General features: G+C 37.5%; 1 protein-coding gene across 4 annotated transcripts in view; it reads left to right on the top strand.

The window, feature by feature from the left end:
- The window catches only part of BANK1 (B cell scaffold protein with ankyrin repeats 1), a 384,383-nt gene that overhangs the window by 344,561 nt on the left and 20,138 nt on the right, over nt 1-19,684 (top strand). For 3 of the 4 annotated variants that reach the window (XM_064484610.1, XM_064484614.1, XM_031468704.2), the window contains 2 exons: nt 1,510-1,818; nt 14,973-15,038. In XM_064484610.1, the coding sequence (XP_064340680.1) occupies nt 1,510-1,818; nt 14,973-15,038 (375 nt within the window). The remainder of the gene's footprint in view (nt 1-1,509; nt 1,819-14,972; nt 15,039-19,684) is intronic. The other variant, XM_064484612.1, reaches the window with a different exon arrangement.

Genomic DNA, 19,684 nt, shown 5'->3' with positions numbered 1-19,684 from the left:
TCTGATACACTGGGAAATAAAAAGTAAAATGTATTCTCTCTAGTGCAAGTCCAACTTTAGAAAGAGTTGGGAAGGGAAGTGGGTGGGGAAACAAAGAGATGTTAACAGCTCAGGAAATCGGTTCATGAAAGTAAGATAGTTGACACATTCCGCTAAAAATGAAGCACTGTGCAAGTGTTTCCCACACACTTAATCCCGTTTCTCCGGGGATGCTGTCAGTGAAACAGAAGTCACGAAGTCAAAATCTCAAAACCATATTATTCACAGGGGAAAAGGCAAATCATGGTGATTTTCAAGTTAGTGCTAAGCACGTAGGCATTTGCACTTCCTGGGTTGAACTCACTGAAACACTGCGAGCTAAGACTTGAGAGATGATGTTGGGCTGTCCTCTGGTCTCTCCTCATAAGCCGACCCAGGGCAATTGTTAAATCTCCTTATGATAATATCCTTATATTCTGCTCTACAGCTTGTTTCTCTCCCTGCCTCCTTTTTGTACTTAAATATCCACAAGTAAACAAAAAAATTTTTGATCAGATTCTCACCAAAGAGGAAGCAGAGTTTTCCTTTAGTTCACGTGCATGAATCTCTTAGAACAACATAGAAAAGCAATAATTTTTCAGTGAATAAATGAAACCTTTCCATTTTATTGTTTCTGTTAATACTTTAAGCAAAATATTTGTCAAAAGGGCACGTTTAAAAAAAATTCTCATTGGTCTGGCAGAGAGAACCATCAAAATTCTTTTCAACTTACTCATTGACCACAGTATACATATCTTTGTCTTCTAAATAACTGCTGCTAGAAAATTTGAATACATTCTTTAAAAATATGTAAAGATTTTACTAAATTTGAAAACCATAAAGGTCTTTTTATTCTTTTCATATAAATTAATCTTCAAGTTTGTCCGTGCCATCTTTTATGTCATGGACTTTACTTTCAGTGTCCTTTATCTCAGAATGAGGTTCATGTTGGCTAATAGAAATCAGGAGTTGCAGTTTTGAAGGTCAAGTTGTCTTAGCCTGAGTGAGACTTACTGTAAAACACCAAATAATTGTGCTTTTGGCTATTCCCTTCTGTCATTTTCAGAGAAATTGAACTTTAGGCAGAGTACTCAGTTCAGTCTCTCTGAAAAGTAAACTAACATCAAAAAAAAAATCTGAGAGTGCATTATGCTTGAAAAACATAAGTTTTCAAAGCATTTGGAATTTGAGGCTTAGTTTTATAATTTGATTTCCTAAAATTAAATCATTCATAAACTATGTGGAAAATATTTATATGCATGTTTATATGTTTTCAAAGAAATCTATGTCTTTAAACACGTTTTCCAACAAGTTAACAATTGTAAACTGTAGGAGTATATGTTAGTAAATTACATGGTTCACTTTCCTCCTTTTGGAACTTACAGGATAATACATAAATTATTTGGGGGGGCATGTTCAATCAAGTGACAGATGGATACCAATAATATTGCATAAAATATAAGAGTAACCACCATCTAAATATTTCATAAGCAGGAAATATGTTGAGAGACCAAGTGGAGAGAAGTCAAAGTTGGTGTGATTCTGGTGCAAGATACAAAATAGGAGGTGAACCCAAAAGAGAAAAAGAAGAGAAGGAAAATGAAAAGGATGAAGATGAGGAGGAAGACCCATACTCTTTCACTGAGATTGATGACAGTGAATATGACATGATACTAGCCAATAGGAGTATAAAGAAAAAAATCGAAAGTCGGTCTTTCATCATGAACAGACCTCCTGCCCCCACACCTCGACCCACAAACATCCCTCCAAAAGAGGAAACTACACCTTACATAGCACAAGGTAATGCTCTCTGTTGTTGCTGTTACTATTTGTGTGTGTGTGTGTGTGTGTGTGTGTGTGTGTGTGTGTGTGTGTGTGTGTGTTTGAGGAGTGTCCTCTTTTTGGTGGAATCTAAAACCCCCAAAAATGAAAAGTATCTCTTTGAGTCATAGGTAAATTGTATTGGCCCATTTTTTAATTTAAAAACATGATGAACAAAGAAAGTAAGAACAAGGTGTAGGGTTCTGGTTTCTAATTGTCCATTAAGAAGGATAATTTTAACAAACCATCCAAAGAGCAAGAAATCATATTATGTGTAGATAAATTCTGCTTGATGCTTTTTCCATAGTCCTACGAAAGGGAAGCTCAACTCCTGTGAATAACATGCAACACAAGAAAAGAAGATGGGTACTTTACTTTTTGCCCCCAATGGCATTTATGATAACTTCAAAAACCTAAACAGTTTCAGGTACTAGAATCATAGATGTACAACCCCAGTTTCTCTGACAATTACATTTCACCCCAATGATTAAGATCACTTCATCCATGATAGAATTTTGCTTCATTTTAGACTTCAATTCTTTCTCATTCTCTACTTAGTTGAATCTAAATTAAAAAACTAACAAATCCCAGAGTTGGTAGCTCCGTGGTAAAGCGCATGCTCAGCGTGCATATGGTCCCGGGTCCCCAGCACTTCCCCTAACAAACAAACAAACAAACAAACAAAGACTAAGAATCCTTAGGGCTCTTTTCTGTCTGCAGTCCACAGGGAGCATTGACTCTGCTGTTGTTTCCTAGCGCTCCATGGTGCCTAGAACACGACTTCTATTCAGTGCAATGTGTGCACATGCACTGAATGTCTTTTGGGATAAGATATCATCCTAGGGACTGAGAATGTGGAATAAAATAATGTCTCTTTCCTGGAGGACTTCTAGGCAACAGATGTGCAAATAAATATGCGGTATTATTTGACATTTTTATTAGAGATTTTTTAAACAAAAGTTTAGAATCAAACAAAATGTTTGGGTGACATCTAAAGCCGAGAGGCAATACATTAAAATAAGCCAAGTCACGTACCCGAACAGAACATTTAAATATGTACCACAAATCCACTCAAAAAGAACACAGTTTAACATGTGTTCAAAAGAAACCATTCCATGGCTGAAGCAGTTTGCACTGAGAGATTTGTATAGGAAAATTTAGCAGGTATATATAAAGTTATTTACCAATGTACTGTATACTTAGTTAACAGTGATCTACTGCTGATAATGTTCAAGAAACTATTAACAAAAATAGGAAACAGTTACAAATTAAGAGGTGTTTCAGCTAGAATAAAATGTCAACTTATATAGATTACTAAGGCAGGGAATAAGCTGTAATTAGAAATTCTCAGATTGTCTGTAATCGTGGCTCCAGGATCTTACAATCAGCCCACCATACCTGCAAGTCCTACATCCAAGGATTCAGCCAACTGCAGATTGAAAATATTCAAAAAAAAGAAAGTTCCAGAAAGCTCCACAAAGCAAAGTTTTAATTTCCTGCACACTCGCCACAATTTACATAGCAGTTACATTAGGTATTATAAATAATCTGGAAATGACTTAAGCATACGGGAGGATGTGCGGAGGTTATATGTAAATACTCTGCCAGTGTGTAGAAAGGACTTGAGCAGCTGCAGATTTTGCTGTTGAGGGCAAGGTCCTGGAACCAGTTCCCTGTGGATATAGAGGGACGACTTACTAGCTCTTTGACAGGGTTGCTGCATCCCAATAAAATATTTTTTAAAGAAGGAAGATAGTTATGTAGCTCAATAAAAGAATTTAGTTATTTTCTAGATGTTTTTGAAGCGGTGCTTCACCTTCTGTGTCTCAGTCCTTAGGGAGTTTTCAGGACCCCAGGTACAGACTCCCGTGTTGTGTTGCTCTACTTCGTGCTCTTTATCTCCTCGTTCTTCTATTGGCTGTCGTGTGCTTATTTTCCATGAGTTCTTTCTTGTTGTCTGCTTATTCTTTTTCTCTAGTATTCCTTCCTCTTTATTTAGTGGTGGTAGGGGCAGTGTAATTCAATATCTTTGTCACAGGTAATGTTTCAGTTTTGCTTTGATTTAAGGTTTTAAATTTCTGCAACTTTTATTTTTCTTTAGTTTTCATATTATCTCTATTATCTTTGTTTGTTGTTTGTTCAGGCTCAAATCCTTGATACCTCCATCAAATATTTGACTATTCTTAGCTATGCTTTCATGTTTAAGAATGAAGCATCAAAAAACCTGGCTGGAAACTCCACTTACTAACTTGGAGACTACACTGTAGGGTAGTGAGGCAACTAGTTTTTTCATTGAATTACTCCAAAGTGTTAGTTTAAGTAGATCTATTCTCCTGTGTTTTTCAACTTTTCTAGAATAAATTCCAACTAACTCCAATCTACATTTATAAATTTGGTTGCCAGTACTTGGAGATCAGAGTGTGGGAAGAAGACTGGGAAATTTCACCATTCAGAATGCACAACTTAACTTGTTCTCCCTGTGTTCAGTCCCGTGTATACCTCCTTCCACTCACTCTGCCTTGTGTGACGTGACCAGAACTACTTCTGTTCAGTTTCTTCAAGAACAAGCCTTCCATCATAAATGATTGCCTCATTTCACTGGAGGAGGAATTAGGGGCTGTGACTACTTTAGACCGTCAGCCAATCCCCACATTAACTGGGAGAACTGAGATGGTTTTCCTCTTCATTCATGTATTTATTTATTAGATAAAGATTTATTGAGTACCAATTGATAAAGCCTTTCTGGATATTAATTATGTAAACTCCCTACATGACGGTGGTATAATTTGTTGTTTACACACACACACACACACACACATACACACACTCAAAGAGAAACTTTAAAGAATCTTACAAATCTTGAGTTTCTAAAAAATTTATCTCACCTACTCATCGCAAGTCCAACACCCTTCAACATTTATAAGTAATTTTTCGAATTCAATTATACAATCTAAATTATTCTCACAACATTTGTGTTATATGCAGACCCGAACCGGTGTTGTAATATGTGATTTTTGTTTTTGTTTTGCATTTAAGCATATAAAATCAGGTATGGTTATTTTCCCCATATCCCAAAACAGTAGTAAAAACTGAACAGTAAATGAAGTCACCAAGGTCCCTTTCCATTATTTCTTCCTTTTCTTTTTCACTGGGATATACTTGCTTTTCTCTCCCTTTTATGTTATTGATTGTTGATCATTCTGTTCTCACATCAGGAAAACATTACCTCATCAGCTAATTCTTTCCTGATGTTCTTTGCATTTCACAGGGTAAACATCTTTCATCACAGCTTCCCTTCTTTTCTTTCCTAGCTCAGGCAAATCTATTAAAGAGAATATCCACCATTTCCCAGAAAGCCATCCATTCAATTAGAAGAACATTAATTTGCCCCAGTTCTTGCCAGAGCACAGAAGTATAGCAGAATGTTGGCACATTCAAGGTGCGTTAATGCAGCTGAAGAGAAGGATGTGGAGAAGCGGATGGAAGAGGAATGCAGGACACAGGATCCCAACTTGCTAGTTCTGTAATGTGAGAAAGGACTAGCAATGCAACTAGGCAAAGAAACCAGAGAGATGCAGGAAACTCATGTTGGCTTTTGTGAGATAATAGAACATACGTACACATATATATTGGTTTCTACCCCTGGTTCCTGGCACAGAGCTCCTGAAACCGTGTTACTTCGTGGGTGGTAGGGGTGTTTTTGTTCTAATGAGATGACTCTGAGTGGGCTCCTGGTGAGGGCTGGCACGGCAAAGTCCAAGCAATGATCAGAAGCTTGGAATTTTGGGTCCCATCCCCATTCTCTAGAGAAGGGAGAAGGACTGAAAATGGAGTTAATGATCAATCATGCCTGTGTGAGGAAGCCTCCATAAAATTCTAATATTAGGAGTTTCCAAGAGCCTCCAGGTTGGCAAACACATCCACACAGGAAGGATGACACACCCAAACTCCATAGGGACAGAGTCTCCTGCATTGGAGACCCTCCCAGACCTCGCCCCGTGTATCTCTTCATCTGACTGTTCTTCTGTGTCCTTTATCAAATTCTTTAATCAACTGGGAAGCATAAATAAGTGTTTCCATGAGTTCTGTGAGCTGCTCTAGCAAGTTAATCGGACCTGAGAAGGGGACAGTAAGAATCTCTGATTTGTAACTAAATCAGACAGAAGTTGTGAGTAACCTAGGAATCTACCACTTGGAATTAGCATCTGAAGAAGAGATGGAAGCAGGCTTGTGGGACTAAGCTCTTAATCTGTGGGGTATCTCCAGGTAAACAGTGTCAGAATTGAATTAAATTGAGTTAACTTGCAGTACCTCCAAATGGTGTTGTAGGATTTCGGTGATGGAACCCCTCCACTCACACATTTGGTGACCAGAAGTGAGAGAGTAATGTGAAAGTAAAGGAGATACACAGGGAAGAAAGGCGCAGGAGGAAAAGTGGGTTTTCCCAATACTGCTTTGCTGGGAGTGTTCAGATTCAGCTGATATTCCCTAAACAAAAAAATTCATATATCTGAGATTCAATTTCTATGTCGTTTGTTGGGAATAAAAATAATACCTATTTTAAGAATTGTTGTAATCTTTAAGTGAGATAAAATTAACAACTACCCAGCACAGTATTTAGTATGTGATGTACGTTCAATGGATAATAATTAAAAGCAATTCTACATTGTCTTCCCTCAGTTTCTGGGCAGACAATGACTTTGATAAACTAACTTTAAATTCTAGGGAAATAAAGGGTGTGCTTCCTAGATTCTGGTAGAGTTTGAAGTTAGGGAATCTGTTAAAGATTAAATTGGGGGTGGGGGGCATCCTGTCCTCCAAAGAAGCAAGTTGGCTTGGTCAACTTTTTATAACAATTATTAGGCAACTTTCATGATAATTTCTAATTCATTGAATAATCTTGCATAGTTGGCATTAGTAGCCTCATTTTAGACATAGGGAAACATGCTTAGTGAGTTTCAGTGTCTTACACATGAGGATAAAACTAGGAAGAGAGAGATATGGGATTTGGACCCAGATCAGTCTGGCTATCACATCTGTACACATGGCAGCACAAATTTTCTTTATTGATATATTTATTTCTGGATCATTTATTAATATTTATCTCCTGCTAACCCATAAGATCCATAAGGCAAGAGACCAGTCTTGTTTGGTTTCGCCCATCAAAACCCATTTTCTTTTGTATCTTTAGTGCCAAGCTCAGTGCTAAATTCATAGCAGAAACCATAAATATTTGATGAAGACTAATTGAATGAATACAAGGATGAATAAATGATAAAAATGGCAAGAACCCCATCAATGTGGGTAGCAGAGGAATAGGAGACTTTACTAACACTATAGAGAATGGTCAGAAGAATGGATGAATGTACTAATTCCTAAATGTCTTCTGTTTTAAACCATCCTCTGTTAGAAGTACTACTAATTTGAAGGGGGAACCCCTTACATAATGGGACAAAGTTCTAGGATGTTCACTTATAGCTCAGCATCCCAGCTGCTTTCACACAGCATAACATCAGAGAGAAGTTCTATTTTCACCATCACCACCATCCCTTGCTCCCAGAAATGTAACTGATTAATACAAAATTGAATCCATGGTTTATTGTATCAAGAGATATGTTTCTGGGTTTTTTATTCCATTGCTGTTATACTAAACCTAATTTTATGTTAACAACCAGAAAAAGAGTAACTCATTTTTCTTAAAAGTTTTTGAAATCTGTCTGCTTTTAAATATCAGATTTTATATTCTTGTCCTTACAATATTGAAAAGGGTTCAGGTTCATGAAGCTTCAAGAATATGAAGGAATTAACATGGATTTATAGTCCTCCTTAGTGACAGAATTCTTGATTTAAGGCAAATCAAGGAAAGAAAATGAGCACTTTGCATAGTATACATAGATTGGTAGTAAAACTAAATCTAGAAATCATACAAAGAAATGAATGCCTATTGGGGAAACATTTTCAGCACCAAAGGACAATTTCCCATTTTCCTCTCACACAATTAGTAGAACCAAAATCCTTCTTCAGAGTCCATGTTGCAAGGTTTGGGGTAGAATATAATTTCCCTTTCGATTTTCAATTGCTACTGAGTTGCCCTTGGCATTTTACTGTGCAGCAAAGTTGTATATGACCTTTTTGAGAGCTACTCAGCTACTGGGACCCCAAAATGTCAAGTACAATTCAGTTGCTCTCAGAAATTTTCCACTTGCAATTCACTTGTACTTGAAATTGATCGCATACAATGCAATTGAAATGCAAACAGGAAAAAAAAAGATCTGTAGAATATCTTAGGAAAATTAATCCTTATCATTGAATGTGACAGAGTAAAATGGTCTCTGTCCTCATTAGTGAAGAAATAGGGTCAAATGGATTAAAGTACACCTTAGATCAAGTGCCTTGGGTTATACTCTCTGGCTGAGTGAACCTTGTCCAAACTATTAGCTTTAAGACTTAGTGTGCATGTTAAAGGTGGTCTCAGGGCAGACGGGCATATTTATCATTCTATTTGTAAGCCTGGTGTTCCTGTCTCCCCTGTGATTCTCTGCCTCCCTCCTTTCTCTGATAGGGCACTGGTGCAGCTCTGCAAAGGAGTAGTCGTTTAGACCTGTGCTCACACTGTGGATTCTGGTCTTCTTCCTCATCACATACGATGCTCCTGGAGTCTCTGTTAATTATGTCTTTTAGTAAGAACCTCAACTGGCCTAGAGTAGTAGTTCTTAATTGGTGGTGATTTGCCTCCCAGGAGACATTTAGAAACATTTGGCAATGTTTAGAGACATTTTTGATTGTCATGACTAAGACAGTACTGCTGGCATCGATGCTGGCCACAAAACAAGTCTCAAAAATGTAAAAGGATAGAAATTATATCAAGTGTTTTTTCCGACCACAGTGGTATGAAACTAGAAATCAATTACAGGGGAGAAAAACACAAACATGTGGAGACTAAGCCACATGCTACTAAAAAACCCATGGGTCAATGAAGAAGTCAGAGAGGAAATCAGAACATACCTCGAGACAAGTGAAAATAAAAACAGCACTTTCCAAAATCTATGGGATGCTGCAGCAAAAGCGGATCTAAGAGGGGAGTTTATAGCAATACAGGTCCCCCTCAAGAAATAAGAAAATCTCAAATAATTAGCCCTGTCCTTTTGGAATTTTCAATTGCATTTCTGTAATTTGAGTCTTATTAGCAGAACTAGTATTTAGTATTTGTTCCAAGTGAGCATAACCAGATCCTACTGGTTACTTTTTAGGACAGTAACATTTCCTGATAGAAGAAAAAAAAAAATTGAGGCCAGAGAAATTACTTTTGGTAATCACTGTGCATGAAAAGTGAACTCATCACAGTGTCTAGAATACTGCAATGACTTCCTAAAACCCAAACCACTTCTCTTTGAAACAAAAGGAAAATGACTAGGGATGTTACTGGAATAACATCTACACTGCTATCATTTTTTATCGAGTACAAAAGTGCAAAAATTAAAGTCAGGCAGTGAGCCTACATGAAATCATATGAGAGGAGGTAAGCCCCAGTCCAGTGCTCTGCAAGCAATAGATGTTAAATATAGGTTGCCTGCCTGGTAATAAGAGGGGGAAGGAGCTGCCTGCCCAATGGTGGGGTAGGGACTTTGCTGATAAACTCATTACAATGGCCTCAAGCTCTAATTACACAGAATTTCATAAACCAACTGCTCCCTCCCTCTCTGAAAGTCCCAACTTTCTGGATAAAAAACATTTCTAGAATAGAACTATTCTTATTTGCATCAAAAAAGGTAAATATGCAAATAAAGCCAGTTTGTATTCTACTCAAATAAAAATTCAGTTCCTTAAAAGTAGAAAAAGTAATTGATAGTGAGATTTCCTGGTTTGGGAGAGGGTTTTTTTGGGAAGACTTCTATCAGACTTAAAGTTTCCATTACAAGTTGGAAAGAAAATTGTTTTCTCCTTCGGAAACCAAAGCATTCATTGATATTTCCGTTGAATTGGAATTTCCCTCATGCAGATATATACTTTCCAAATTCCTATCTCCACCAGTCTCCAGAGTAAGCTGTAACCACATCTGTGACCTCATTTGTGCTGGATGACCATTTGCAGATTCTTCCTAAAAATTAAAATTAAACAATGTTTTAAAAAGCTATAACTCCTGACTCTATGTCTGCCAGGCAGTAAACTACTTTCAGGGGAAAGACCTTCATATAATGTGGCTGATGTGACCATCTGTGGCCATGCCACCTCTAGTGTGCCTGTTTAAATGTGTTGACCTGTATTGGATCAATTTGTTGAAACTGGTAACCTGTAACTCTTGCTAGCAGAATGAAATGGTGCTTTAAATCTGACCAGAATGTTCGGTCTATCTTGGTCCATTTGCAAAGAGACTACATCTCTTCTCTGAGGTTATTTTCACTGGTCAGTATGATGACTTTCATAGGGTTAGAACCTTCTGTTCCCTGCCTTTGCTAGCTAGACAAAGGGGTTTACATTGCTTTCCTGTACCTCCTTCTGCCTTTTCGTTATTAGCATTCACAGGATACAAATTGAGGAAACAAAGTAGATAGAGAAAGGCTAGAGAGGTTGCATTATGACCCTTGCCCCTCCTGATTGTTTTTCATGTCTGTCCTCTCTCATCAGTAGGCACTAATGACACATTTGAACTTTGCTTAAAATAATACACCAAAATGGGGGACCTTGTGGAAACTGACCAGATCTTATTTACCTTTGCATTCTTTGGACCTAGCACAGCACTTAGCTACGTAGTTAGCAATCTAATGAACGTTTGTTGAGTGAATAATAAACATACTCCTGCTTCTATACAGTATCATTCCCTGAAATACCCAGAGCACATTACAAATTTGCACGTTTTAATTTTATATCAAATCCGTAGTTTCAAGAACGATCATCAGTGATAGGTACATAGCTCTAAACAATATTTCATTTTACACTTCACATAGGCATGGAACATCAAGGGGTTTGTGGTTTCTAACTCATATCTTTATGAATGCATTTGGCTGTTGCACAGACTTTCCATTACCTTAGCCACTTATAAAATAATTCCAAATAAGCTTTATCAGATTTTCAAAGAAGGTCAGTTCTGGAAGAGCCATTTGCTTGAAACAGGCCACTAATGAGGTTGACATGAAGAATGTTCTTGCAGAAGCAACCTGGAAAGACAAATAGTGCAAGTGAATTCATTATATTTCACCTTCTCCTCCTCTGCTCTTCTGATAGTTCTGCTTTGCTTAACATTTTGAATATTTAATACTATGCTAATTTTTTCCCATTCAATGTCATTTCTATTCTAGGGAAAATTTTACCAAAGTCATTCCACCAATATTTAAAATAAATGAGGGTGGTATTTGGGACATTTTCATTGTTTGAGATTATTTTAAACCTCAAAGATTGTTTTTCTTTCTTTACGGACTTTTTGTTTTTAATGTTTAAAGGTAGTGACAGCTACTAATAATGCATTCATTATTCTTCTCAAATTCCCATTTTAGGTAAGAAAAGAAAAATAAGGTTTCAGTAGGGCAGAGAATCATCAAAATTGATGTGTGTCATAACTGCCTTGATAGCATCATTTGAACACTGACGCAGTAAAATATGGTCAAAAATATCCTCCAAGAATTCAAACAGATGGAGACAGGACCATCTCTGTGTATTATAAAAAAAACTAACATTGGTAATATTGGTCTGTGATTTAACTTTCTAGTGTTTCTATTAGTCTAAGCTCCCAGTGAAAATAATCTTTTCCTCAAAATGTAGCATTCTACTTAAAGTCATACTCATTTAAGAATTTATCCAGGCACCATTTGGCCTAGAATGACTTGCGAGAAAAGAATTGGTAGCATCTTAGAATGTCAGAACTGAGTAAGACACTGGAGAGCATCTCATCCAAGCCTTAACTTCATTAGCACAGAAAATAAAGGCTCAGAAGAGAGCCGTTTGCCCATGTCATGCATGTTGTTAATATTAAGACAAAACTCTACCCCTTCCACTGTGCCAGATTGATTAGCATTCTGGTATATAGATTTTTTTCAGTTATTGTGTGTTTAGAACAGACTCTCACCTTACTACAAATCCTGTTGTACAAAAACAAATACTTTCATGTACTAAGATGAGTGATCTATACCCAATGCTCAGTTATCCCTATATCATCGATTTTATAGTTACCTCTTACAAAAGTTATGTGGGTGAAATGGTAAATATAAAGTGTATAAAGCTTTTTAGAACAAAGATTTTGCAATTTTAAATGTTTTAATGTTGACTGTAAAAAGAAAGATGAGCACATTCTGGAATTTTGTGTCTGTGTATTCTTTTCCTAAGGCTAAGAGAGTATGTGTCTTTGGTATGCATGTTTACGTCGGTGATCATTTGGATGGGTTAGCTCTTTCTGCAGGAAGCAAGTTAATATAGGTCTTTTCCCAAGATTCATATTCAAAAACACCTAATTTTCACAGCAGTGAGAGAATAGCGTGGTGGCAATATACTGATTGCTAATTGAGTTCTTATAAGGAAATGAGGCTTGTCTGTAGGTAGAAGGAGAGGAAGGGTTGTAGTAGGTGTAGCTGGAGGTGAGTTAAGAGGGAATTTCTGGGGAGGTTATGCAGGTAGAGAGGGTCTTCACACCACGGAGCACGATTTAGTGCACATCCTGCTCTTAAAGGGTTGTCAGCACTTTCATCATTGTCCTACTCAGAGCATCCTGCTCTCCCATCCCAGTCCTTCACTCCATCCCAGGCTGCTCCAAATATAAACGCTGGGGAAATGTCGACAAAAATAAATGTGCTGCTGTAACTTCTCAGTCTGGCAACTGAGCATGTGTACCTGTTTGATGTTTACAGTATTTCACAAACTCTAGACCTTTGTTGTCAACAAATTGTATTTCAATAAAATATAAGATGTAAAGTGACTTTTAACAAACGAATGCCAAAAAGCTGGAAAAAAGTAATTCCAAGTGCTCTGTAGCTTCAAAGTTCATCAGCATTCTTAAAACTTGTTAATTAATGTCCTTTTTTATTGGAAGAATTTATTCTCTGAATTCATCTTTGGATTCAGATTATTTCCTGTATTAATGGTGCCAGATTACAGCTTTTTTGTCTGAGACAGTCTCCGTTATTATCTTAAGAATATTGGCAAGAAAGCACAGAGCGTCTGCATGTTATTAAAATTTCAAAAGTGTTTCATTTTTTCAAGACTTTTAGAACTGGCCAATGAAAAAAAAATCAAGCACCACTTGTAAAAATGCTTTTATTATCCTAAAATATATTCACACACCATATATCCATCAGTGTGTTTTATTTTAGAAAAAAAATGTAAGCCGCAAACCAAGAACTTGCCAGTAAGTTATATTTAGCATGTTTTCCAAATACTAACTTGAAGCAGAAAATTGATTTTCAACCAAAAATGTTATTTCATGTGTCTGATTTCTCTTAAAGGCATCATACTTTGAAAATATATTTGCTTCTCCTGTTTGAAGGAGGACAGGAGTGCAGAGTACCCTTTCTGTTGACAGCAGCTGGCAAATTATATATGCTTAATAAGTAATTATTGATTTGAAATGGTTTAGGGAAACTTCTTGAATTTAAAAAAAAATGATATGTGGATTAATCACAGATATGACTTTGATATTAGATTGGTTTAAAGATATTAAGGCCAAAGACAGAGATTGAAAATAACTCCTGGGCTTCATCTCCCAGTCAGAGTGATACCTGCTGGAACCATCCAACCCCAATACCCTCAGTCCTCCATGCCTCTGCCAGGTTGTCCCGGGAAATCCTGGGAGCTGCTAAGAAAAGCATGAGACACAAGCATGTTGGAAATGCCCTGCGGTTCTTTTTAATCTCCTCCCTATGGCTCCTTCATTACCTGTTTTGTTTTGTTTTGTTTACTTTTGCCAGGATGTACTTGCTTTACAATTTCTTTCAGATTGTTTTACTACATCTAGTTCTTGGCATGCTAACTGTTTGGCTAACTGTCTCACTGTGGTTTGTTTCCTCATGTGATTTGTAATTCTTTTTTTTTTTTTAAGTGAAGTATCATTGATGTGCAATGTTCTATAAGTTAAAGGTGTACAGTGTAGCCATTCACAATTTTTAAAGGTAAGACTCCATTTATAGTTATTATAAAACATTGCCTCTAATCCCTGTGTGGTGCAATGTATCCTTAGTTATGGAAGAGGAGAGGCAGCAGTGCTGGGAAGAACCAAGCAATAGATTGCAGTGCAAAGCTTGAGGGTCCAGCTTGCATCCCACTGACGGCAGTTCTGGGGTTATTGCAAGATTATGTAGCCCTTTTACCTGTTAGTTATTTCCACCTTCCTCGTCAATAAACATATGAATAGATCTCTAAGGCCTCTTCCAGTTCCCAAACACCTATAATTTAAACTTGCCATAAAAAATAAATGGAACTCTGGGATGTTCAATTTCTAAAGTCAGGCTGTAAAGGCTATAGACTTTTTCATTAACATATGCCAGAAGGTAGACGGAACTTTGTGGGTGCTCAGTAAATATTAAACAATCAATTTTATCTTTCATTTGCAAAATGGGGTGACTAATGCTGACTTGTCTCACAGAATTCCATGTGAGAAATAATAAATGAGAACAAAGCACTTTTCAGATAATGAAGTAATTCGAATAAGCTGCTTTAATAGGTCTGAGGTCTAGCTACATGATGCAAGAATAAAGTGTCTTTTTTATTATTGCATCTGTGAAATACAACAGCCTTTTTATCTGTTTAAGAAGAAACAGTCATTATCCTTGCTTATCACCAAAAAGTCAGCGTGAGTAATTTCTGTGCAAATGGAATTTCTCATGTGATTTTAGCATTTATCACTTTTAACAAAATGCAGCTTTTATCTTTACCTGATATCAAAATGGAATCACATCTTGATTTGAACAGTTTAATGAGGCGTTCCATCAGCATTATACTACTCTGCACAAAGAAAACGCTTTTGAAATGACTGATAAGCTGCACAAATGAGAAAATTGTAAATTTAATAATCCTCCTACTCAAAAAATAATACAATTCAGAAATTGTTACTGAGGAAAATGAAATATGGCATTCTAGTTTCCTAGAGACTTCCATAGCATGTTCGTTTTTATGTTTATGTTCAATAAATAATATGCTATATTTTTTTACAGTGTTTCAACAAAAGGCAGCCAGAAGACAGTCTGATGGTGACAAGTTTCATGGTCCTAAGAAACAAGGTACTGACATGAACTTCAGTTTATTTACTGATCTCTAAGTAAGATTTAAAGAAGTCTTATGAATACTGAACAAAGTCTCCTGAAGTAGGAGTAAGTGTGAACTATATTAATTTTACTCTTACATCAGTGTCTTACCCAAATATAATTTTTCCATAATAAGATTAATGCAAGGAAATTATTTTAATTAACAAAGGCAAGAAATGGCCTTGTGAAGATATTTGTGGAGATGTTGATGGTGTTGTTCGTTATCAGGGCTCTGGGAGGGTCAAGTAGGATAGACTCTCTAGTGTGTCTCCATGCTGCCCTAGACCTTCAGAGAGAAGCCCCTGGAACTTAACTTGGTGGAAGGGCAGATGGTCGATTCCCCAAACAAGGGGACCAGCATGGGTTGTCTGTGCTCTACACTGAACTCCAAAGACTGTACCCTTCTCTCACTATTCTCTTGCCTTCAGCACTTGATCCATCAGTTTTTTTGAACAATTATTTGTCACGCAGAGAAGAGCTGGATACTGTCACTACAAGTCATCTCACACAGGAGGAATAGTTCCCTCATGCTCTGTAAGGAGGCAGCTGCCTTCAGTCTCCCCTGACATACTTGGTTCCTATTGAAAAGGGAGATTCTAGCAGGTTACTTATTATGAGTCTTTCCCGATAATCAGGCCTTGATTAAAGGTCAAAAATGAAAAACATAAAGGGTGGCAGAGGTGGAGGTGGCACGGCTGACTCTGATGATCAGTGAGCATGTACAAATGCTTCTGGCCTCAACGCACTGTTGAAATAACGTCACTCTAAAATAATAATACTGTGAAATTTTTACCCTTAAATTATTGAGAAAAACATTATAATAAAATTGGGAGGTTATTTCACAGCAGCCACTAACCACAGCCACAGTCAGTCTCTTCTGGGGCCATTGTGAAAATAGCAAGGTACCGATCACAACCACTCCTAACACTCCCTGTGCTGTTAAATACAGAGCCTCAACAGACTAGCTCCGCGGACACCGAGGGTCATCCTCCAAACGAAGATGTGTCTTTAAAAGAGTGATCTTCACCCATCACTTCGAGTGTCATTTGTCATGGCAGCAAGGTTGTACTTAGATCATTCTTCCAATTAAGTTCACGGTGTTTGAATGGAGCACACGATGACCCCGAACTCCCAGCCTCCCTTGAATCACTTGGATATACTTCTTATAAATCTGCATGCAAAAAACTCTCCTCATTGGACAGCTTTTCATTTCTAGTGGTTTCTTATTTGGAGGAGCAAGATACATTAAGTCTACTATTATCCTCCCACTGTGCCTTTAGCTCTCTCAAGAAATAAATGCAGAACTCCATATGAGATTATTGTCCAATTAGGATCCAACCGTTATTGAAGGAATTAAACGAAGTAGAGAAGATTATTCTTATCTGGACTCCCCTGCATACCTCACAGAGCTTGCATTTGGAAAGAATAAAGAGGGGGGAATGCTTTGAGCTCTTGGGGAGAAAATTTCCCTGAACCATTTTTAATAAATTATTCAATTACCATATTTTTAATTAGATTCTGTTAGAATTAAAGGACAGATGTGAAGAAGGCCACAGGAGATGAGGGAAGGTGACGAGTAGCAAGTGTAAGGAAGGGATCCTCGGAATGCCTACCCTTACCCACCATCCTCAGGGTGTCCCCCAGCATGCCATCGAGGGAAAGGCTGCTAATGCACTTGAAGCTGGAAGGGACCAATTATCATTCTATCATATGCATAGAAAAAAAAAATATTCCCTTCTGTACTCAGAAAAAAGGGAGAAGAGAGAATGGTGAAAGGAAACAAGAACCTAAATTATACTTTATTGGTTTAATATTTGTCTGTATCTTGTGAACTTAATTTGCTTCATCAAGATCAGTGATGACTAAATTTGTTTAATTCTTAGGGGTTAGGATACTGAAAATTTTAATCAAATATTCTTGTGTGAATTTTTCTCTCTTTAGATGTTTTAAATCCATTTATTGGTGATAGTTTTGGTTAGTCACTTTAGAGCAGTTCCACGGGATTCCTTTAACCAATACTTAAGCAAAATGGAAACAAATATTGTTCTGTTTGCAAGGACTGGAGGAATATTCAATCTTATGACACGTTTAGAACAAAAAAGCTTCCCTGGTGACTGCAGTCTGCAGAGGAATCAGAATCTAGCATAGGAGAAAAAATCAAGAATAACTGCGGAGATTTTGAAATTAAAGAATTAAGTACCCAGTGGACTCTGTCTAACCATTTTTCTCAAAACCTTTCTAGACACGTGTGGCCTTACAGACCGTGGGACATTCTAGGCAATTAAAACCGCTCATCCCTAAATTAACGAATGCTCTTCAAATATCGCGGGATTTCACGGCGTAACAGGAAGAGCAATACGAGCGCAATACATGCTTCACCAAGTGCTAATCTCGTTATTTGGTAAAGAACAGAAAGGGCCCTTTTATGAAGTATTTGTCAGAGTTAAGATTTTTTAAAGGGATTAGACAGGTTCTCTAAAGGCTAAAGAAATTACTCAATTATTTCACTCGACCCTGGAAGGGAAAGGCACAATGAGAGCCAACTGTTTTCCCACGGAAAGTATAGGCTTTTCAGATGCCCCGTGTTGAAGACTGCCGAGGGATTGCCAGGAGCTTACATTATTGCTAAGTCAAGGAATTTTCCTGAGGAACAGAAAAACATTAATTGGCACCCTTTCCACGGAAACTCGACAGATTTCTTCAACTCAATTTTCACATCTTGAAAAAATCTAAGAAAAATGCTGAGGACTTTGGATCATAGATAAAAGTTTCCATCAAAATGTAGTTTTTAAAATCAGTTTTTCCAAGTTGGTTTTAAAATTAGAAAAATTTTTAAATCAGTGCCAGAGTGGTGTCCCCAGAATATGCTGCCACCACACCTCCACCCACTTCCCAAAACTGTGTCTCACGGAGCAGTCAAGGGTTTGGTCTTCAAATCTGCAAACCAGAGAACTGAATTTTGTCAGTGGGTTTGGAGTCAATCAGAGTCTTATAGTCTGAGTCCTGTTAACCAAGCTCACAGAGGACTGATTTATAACCCCCAATTCCAATCTATTAAATCTATACTGTAGCAGGGTTCCTTTCCAGTGACTAGAATGCTTGCATTCATTAGGCCCTTGCCAAATAATACAGTTTCTATAAAATATAGCTAGTAATTAGGCGAACATGACCAGGTCAAAGGGTAATGGACGAATGTCAGGGCTTCAAGGACATGTAAAAATCTGGTTAATTCTCCTGCCTCACAAAATCTTATAGTAGTCTAGGGTCAAGATTGTTCACATCTCCTGTACCTGTTACAGCTTTTCTTCCCTCTGTTGTATCTTTTGGGGGGCCATACTAAGGGGGTCTTTTCTACCTTCATTGGAATCATTTCTGTTTTATTAATTAACACAGTCTTATCTCAGATATGATACATGGCAACTGAAGAGGTTTAGGCTTCTTACCTTCTTACCTGCCTCCCTGTGAGCATGAGTCACAGCCACAGGTGTGCTCAGCTACACCGTTAAGTAGTGCCCCGAGCGTGCTTTGTTGCTGTCACACTTAGGAGGCAAACCATTTCCTTGCAGGGTAGAGCTAGGTGGGAGGTGGGAGGAGCACGACCACCCTAACCAGCTGCCTGTACCAGTGACTCTCATTCCTACGTGAGCATAAGAAGTGTTTGTAGAAATTCTAGAATTTGGTCGCCTAAGTCCTACTGTAGACGTGGGCTACAAGTGTAACGCGTGAGAATAGTAATGAGCTCTAAGAATAATAAATCTCAAACCAACACACACACACACACACACACACACACACACACACAATTTAACCAAACGAAACTGTTTCAAAGGCTATCTTGTGATCACATCTGGCCTCTAAATATGTTATCATGTGCACAGTATAATTTCAATTTTTTGCTGTTTCCACCATGCTAAAATCCATGTCTCATGTAAAAATTCAAATCCCCGATCACACCCAATTATATTATTGAATCATTTGCTACAGATGACTTTTGCTGTTATCATTTGTTACCATCCTTTCCATGTTGTTTTCTTATATTTGAGACACGTTTCTCTAAACTTATAATTCTATCAGAAGTGGGAAAATAAAAGAGATACCAAGAGAATCATGCTATCAATAAAAACACAAATAGGAAATATTTATTTTTGATAATGAAGACTATTCAGATGTGTTTAATAAGCAGGCACTAAGTCTTCTCTGCTCAATAACTCTGTCTGGCCCTTGTTGGCTTACGAGTTTGCAACCTCTGGTATAGTCTCTGCCCACTAGTTCTCCACTGCAGACTGCAAAGTCGTTATTGGCTGGTCTTTCCAGAGGGTGTGCATGCTCTTGGGAAAGATACAGTCAGGGAACGTATCTTGTACAAGCTTTCTAAATGCCCAGTACTGCAGCAGTTTGATGAATGTTAAATAATAGAGTTTTCTCTAAGCAGGAGACCTGGGGAAAAGCAGATGGTATTACCCTTATGTGGGGAAAAGAGAATGCTGGTCCCTGAGGTATTTTTATCAGACTGTTTTGGCCAGTACTGGATATATTAAAAAGAAAAGAGGGGAAATTATCAAAATGTGGTTATTTGTATCCCAGAAAAGAGTAATGGCTTCAGATCTCTTTTTCAGTATAAC

This window comes from Camelus dromedarius, chromosome 1 (assembly GCF_036321535.1).
Source record: "Camelus dromedarius isolate mCamDro1 chromosome 1, mCamDro1.pat, whole genome shotgun sequence".
In the NCBI taxonomy this organism is placed as follows: domain Eukaryota; kingdom Metazoa; phylum Chordata; class Mammalia; order Artiodactyla; family Camelidae; genus Camelus; species Camelus dromedarius.
This window is presented reverse-complemented; position numbering and strand designations above follow the sequence as displayed.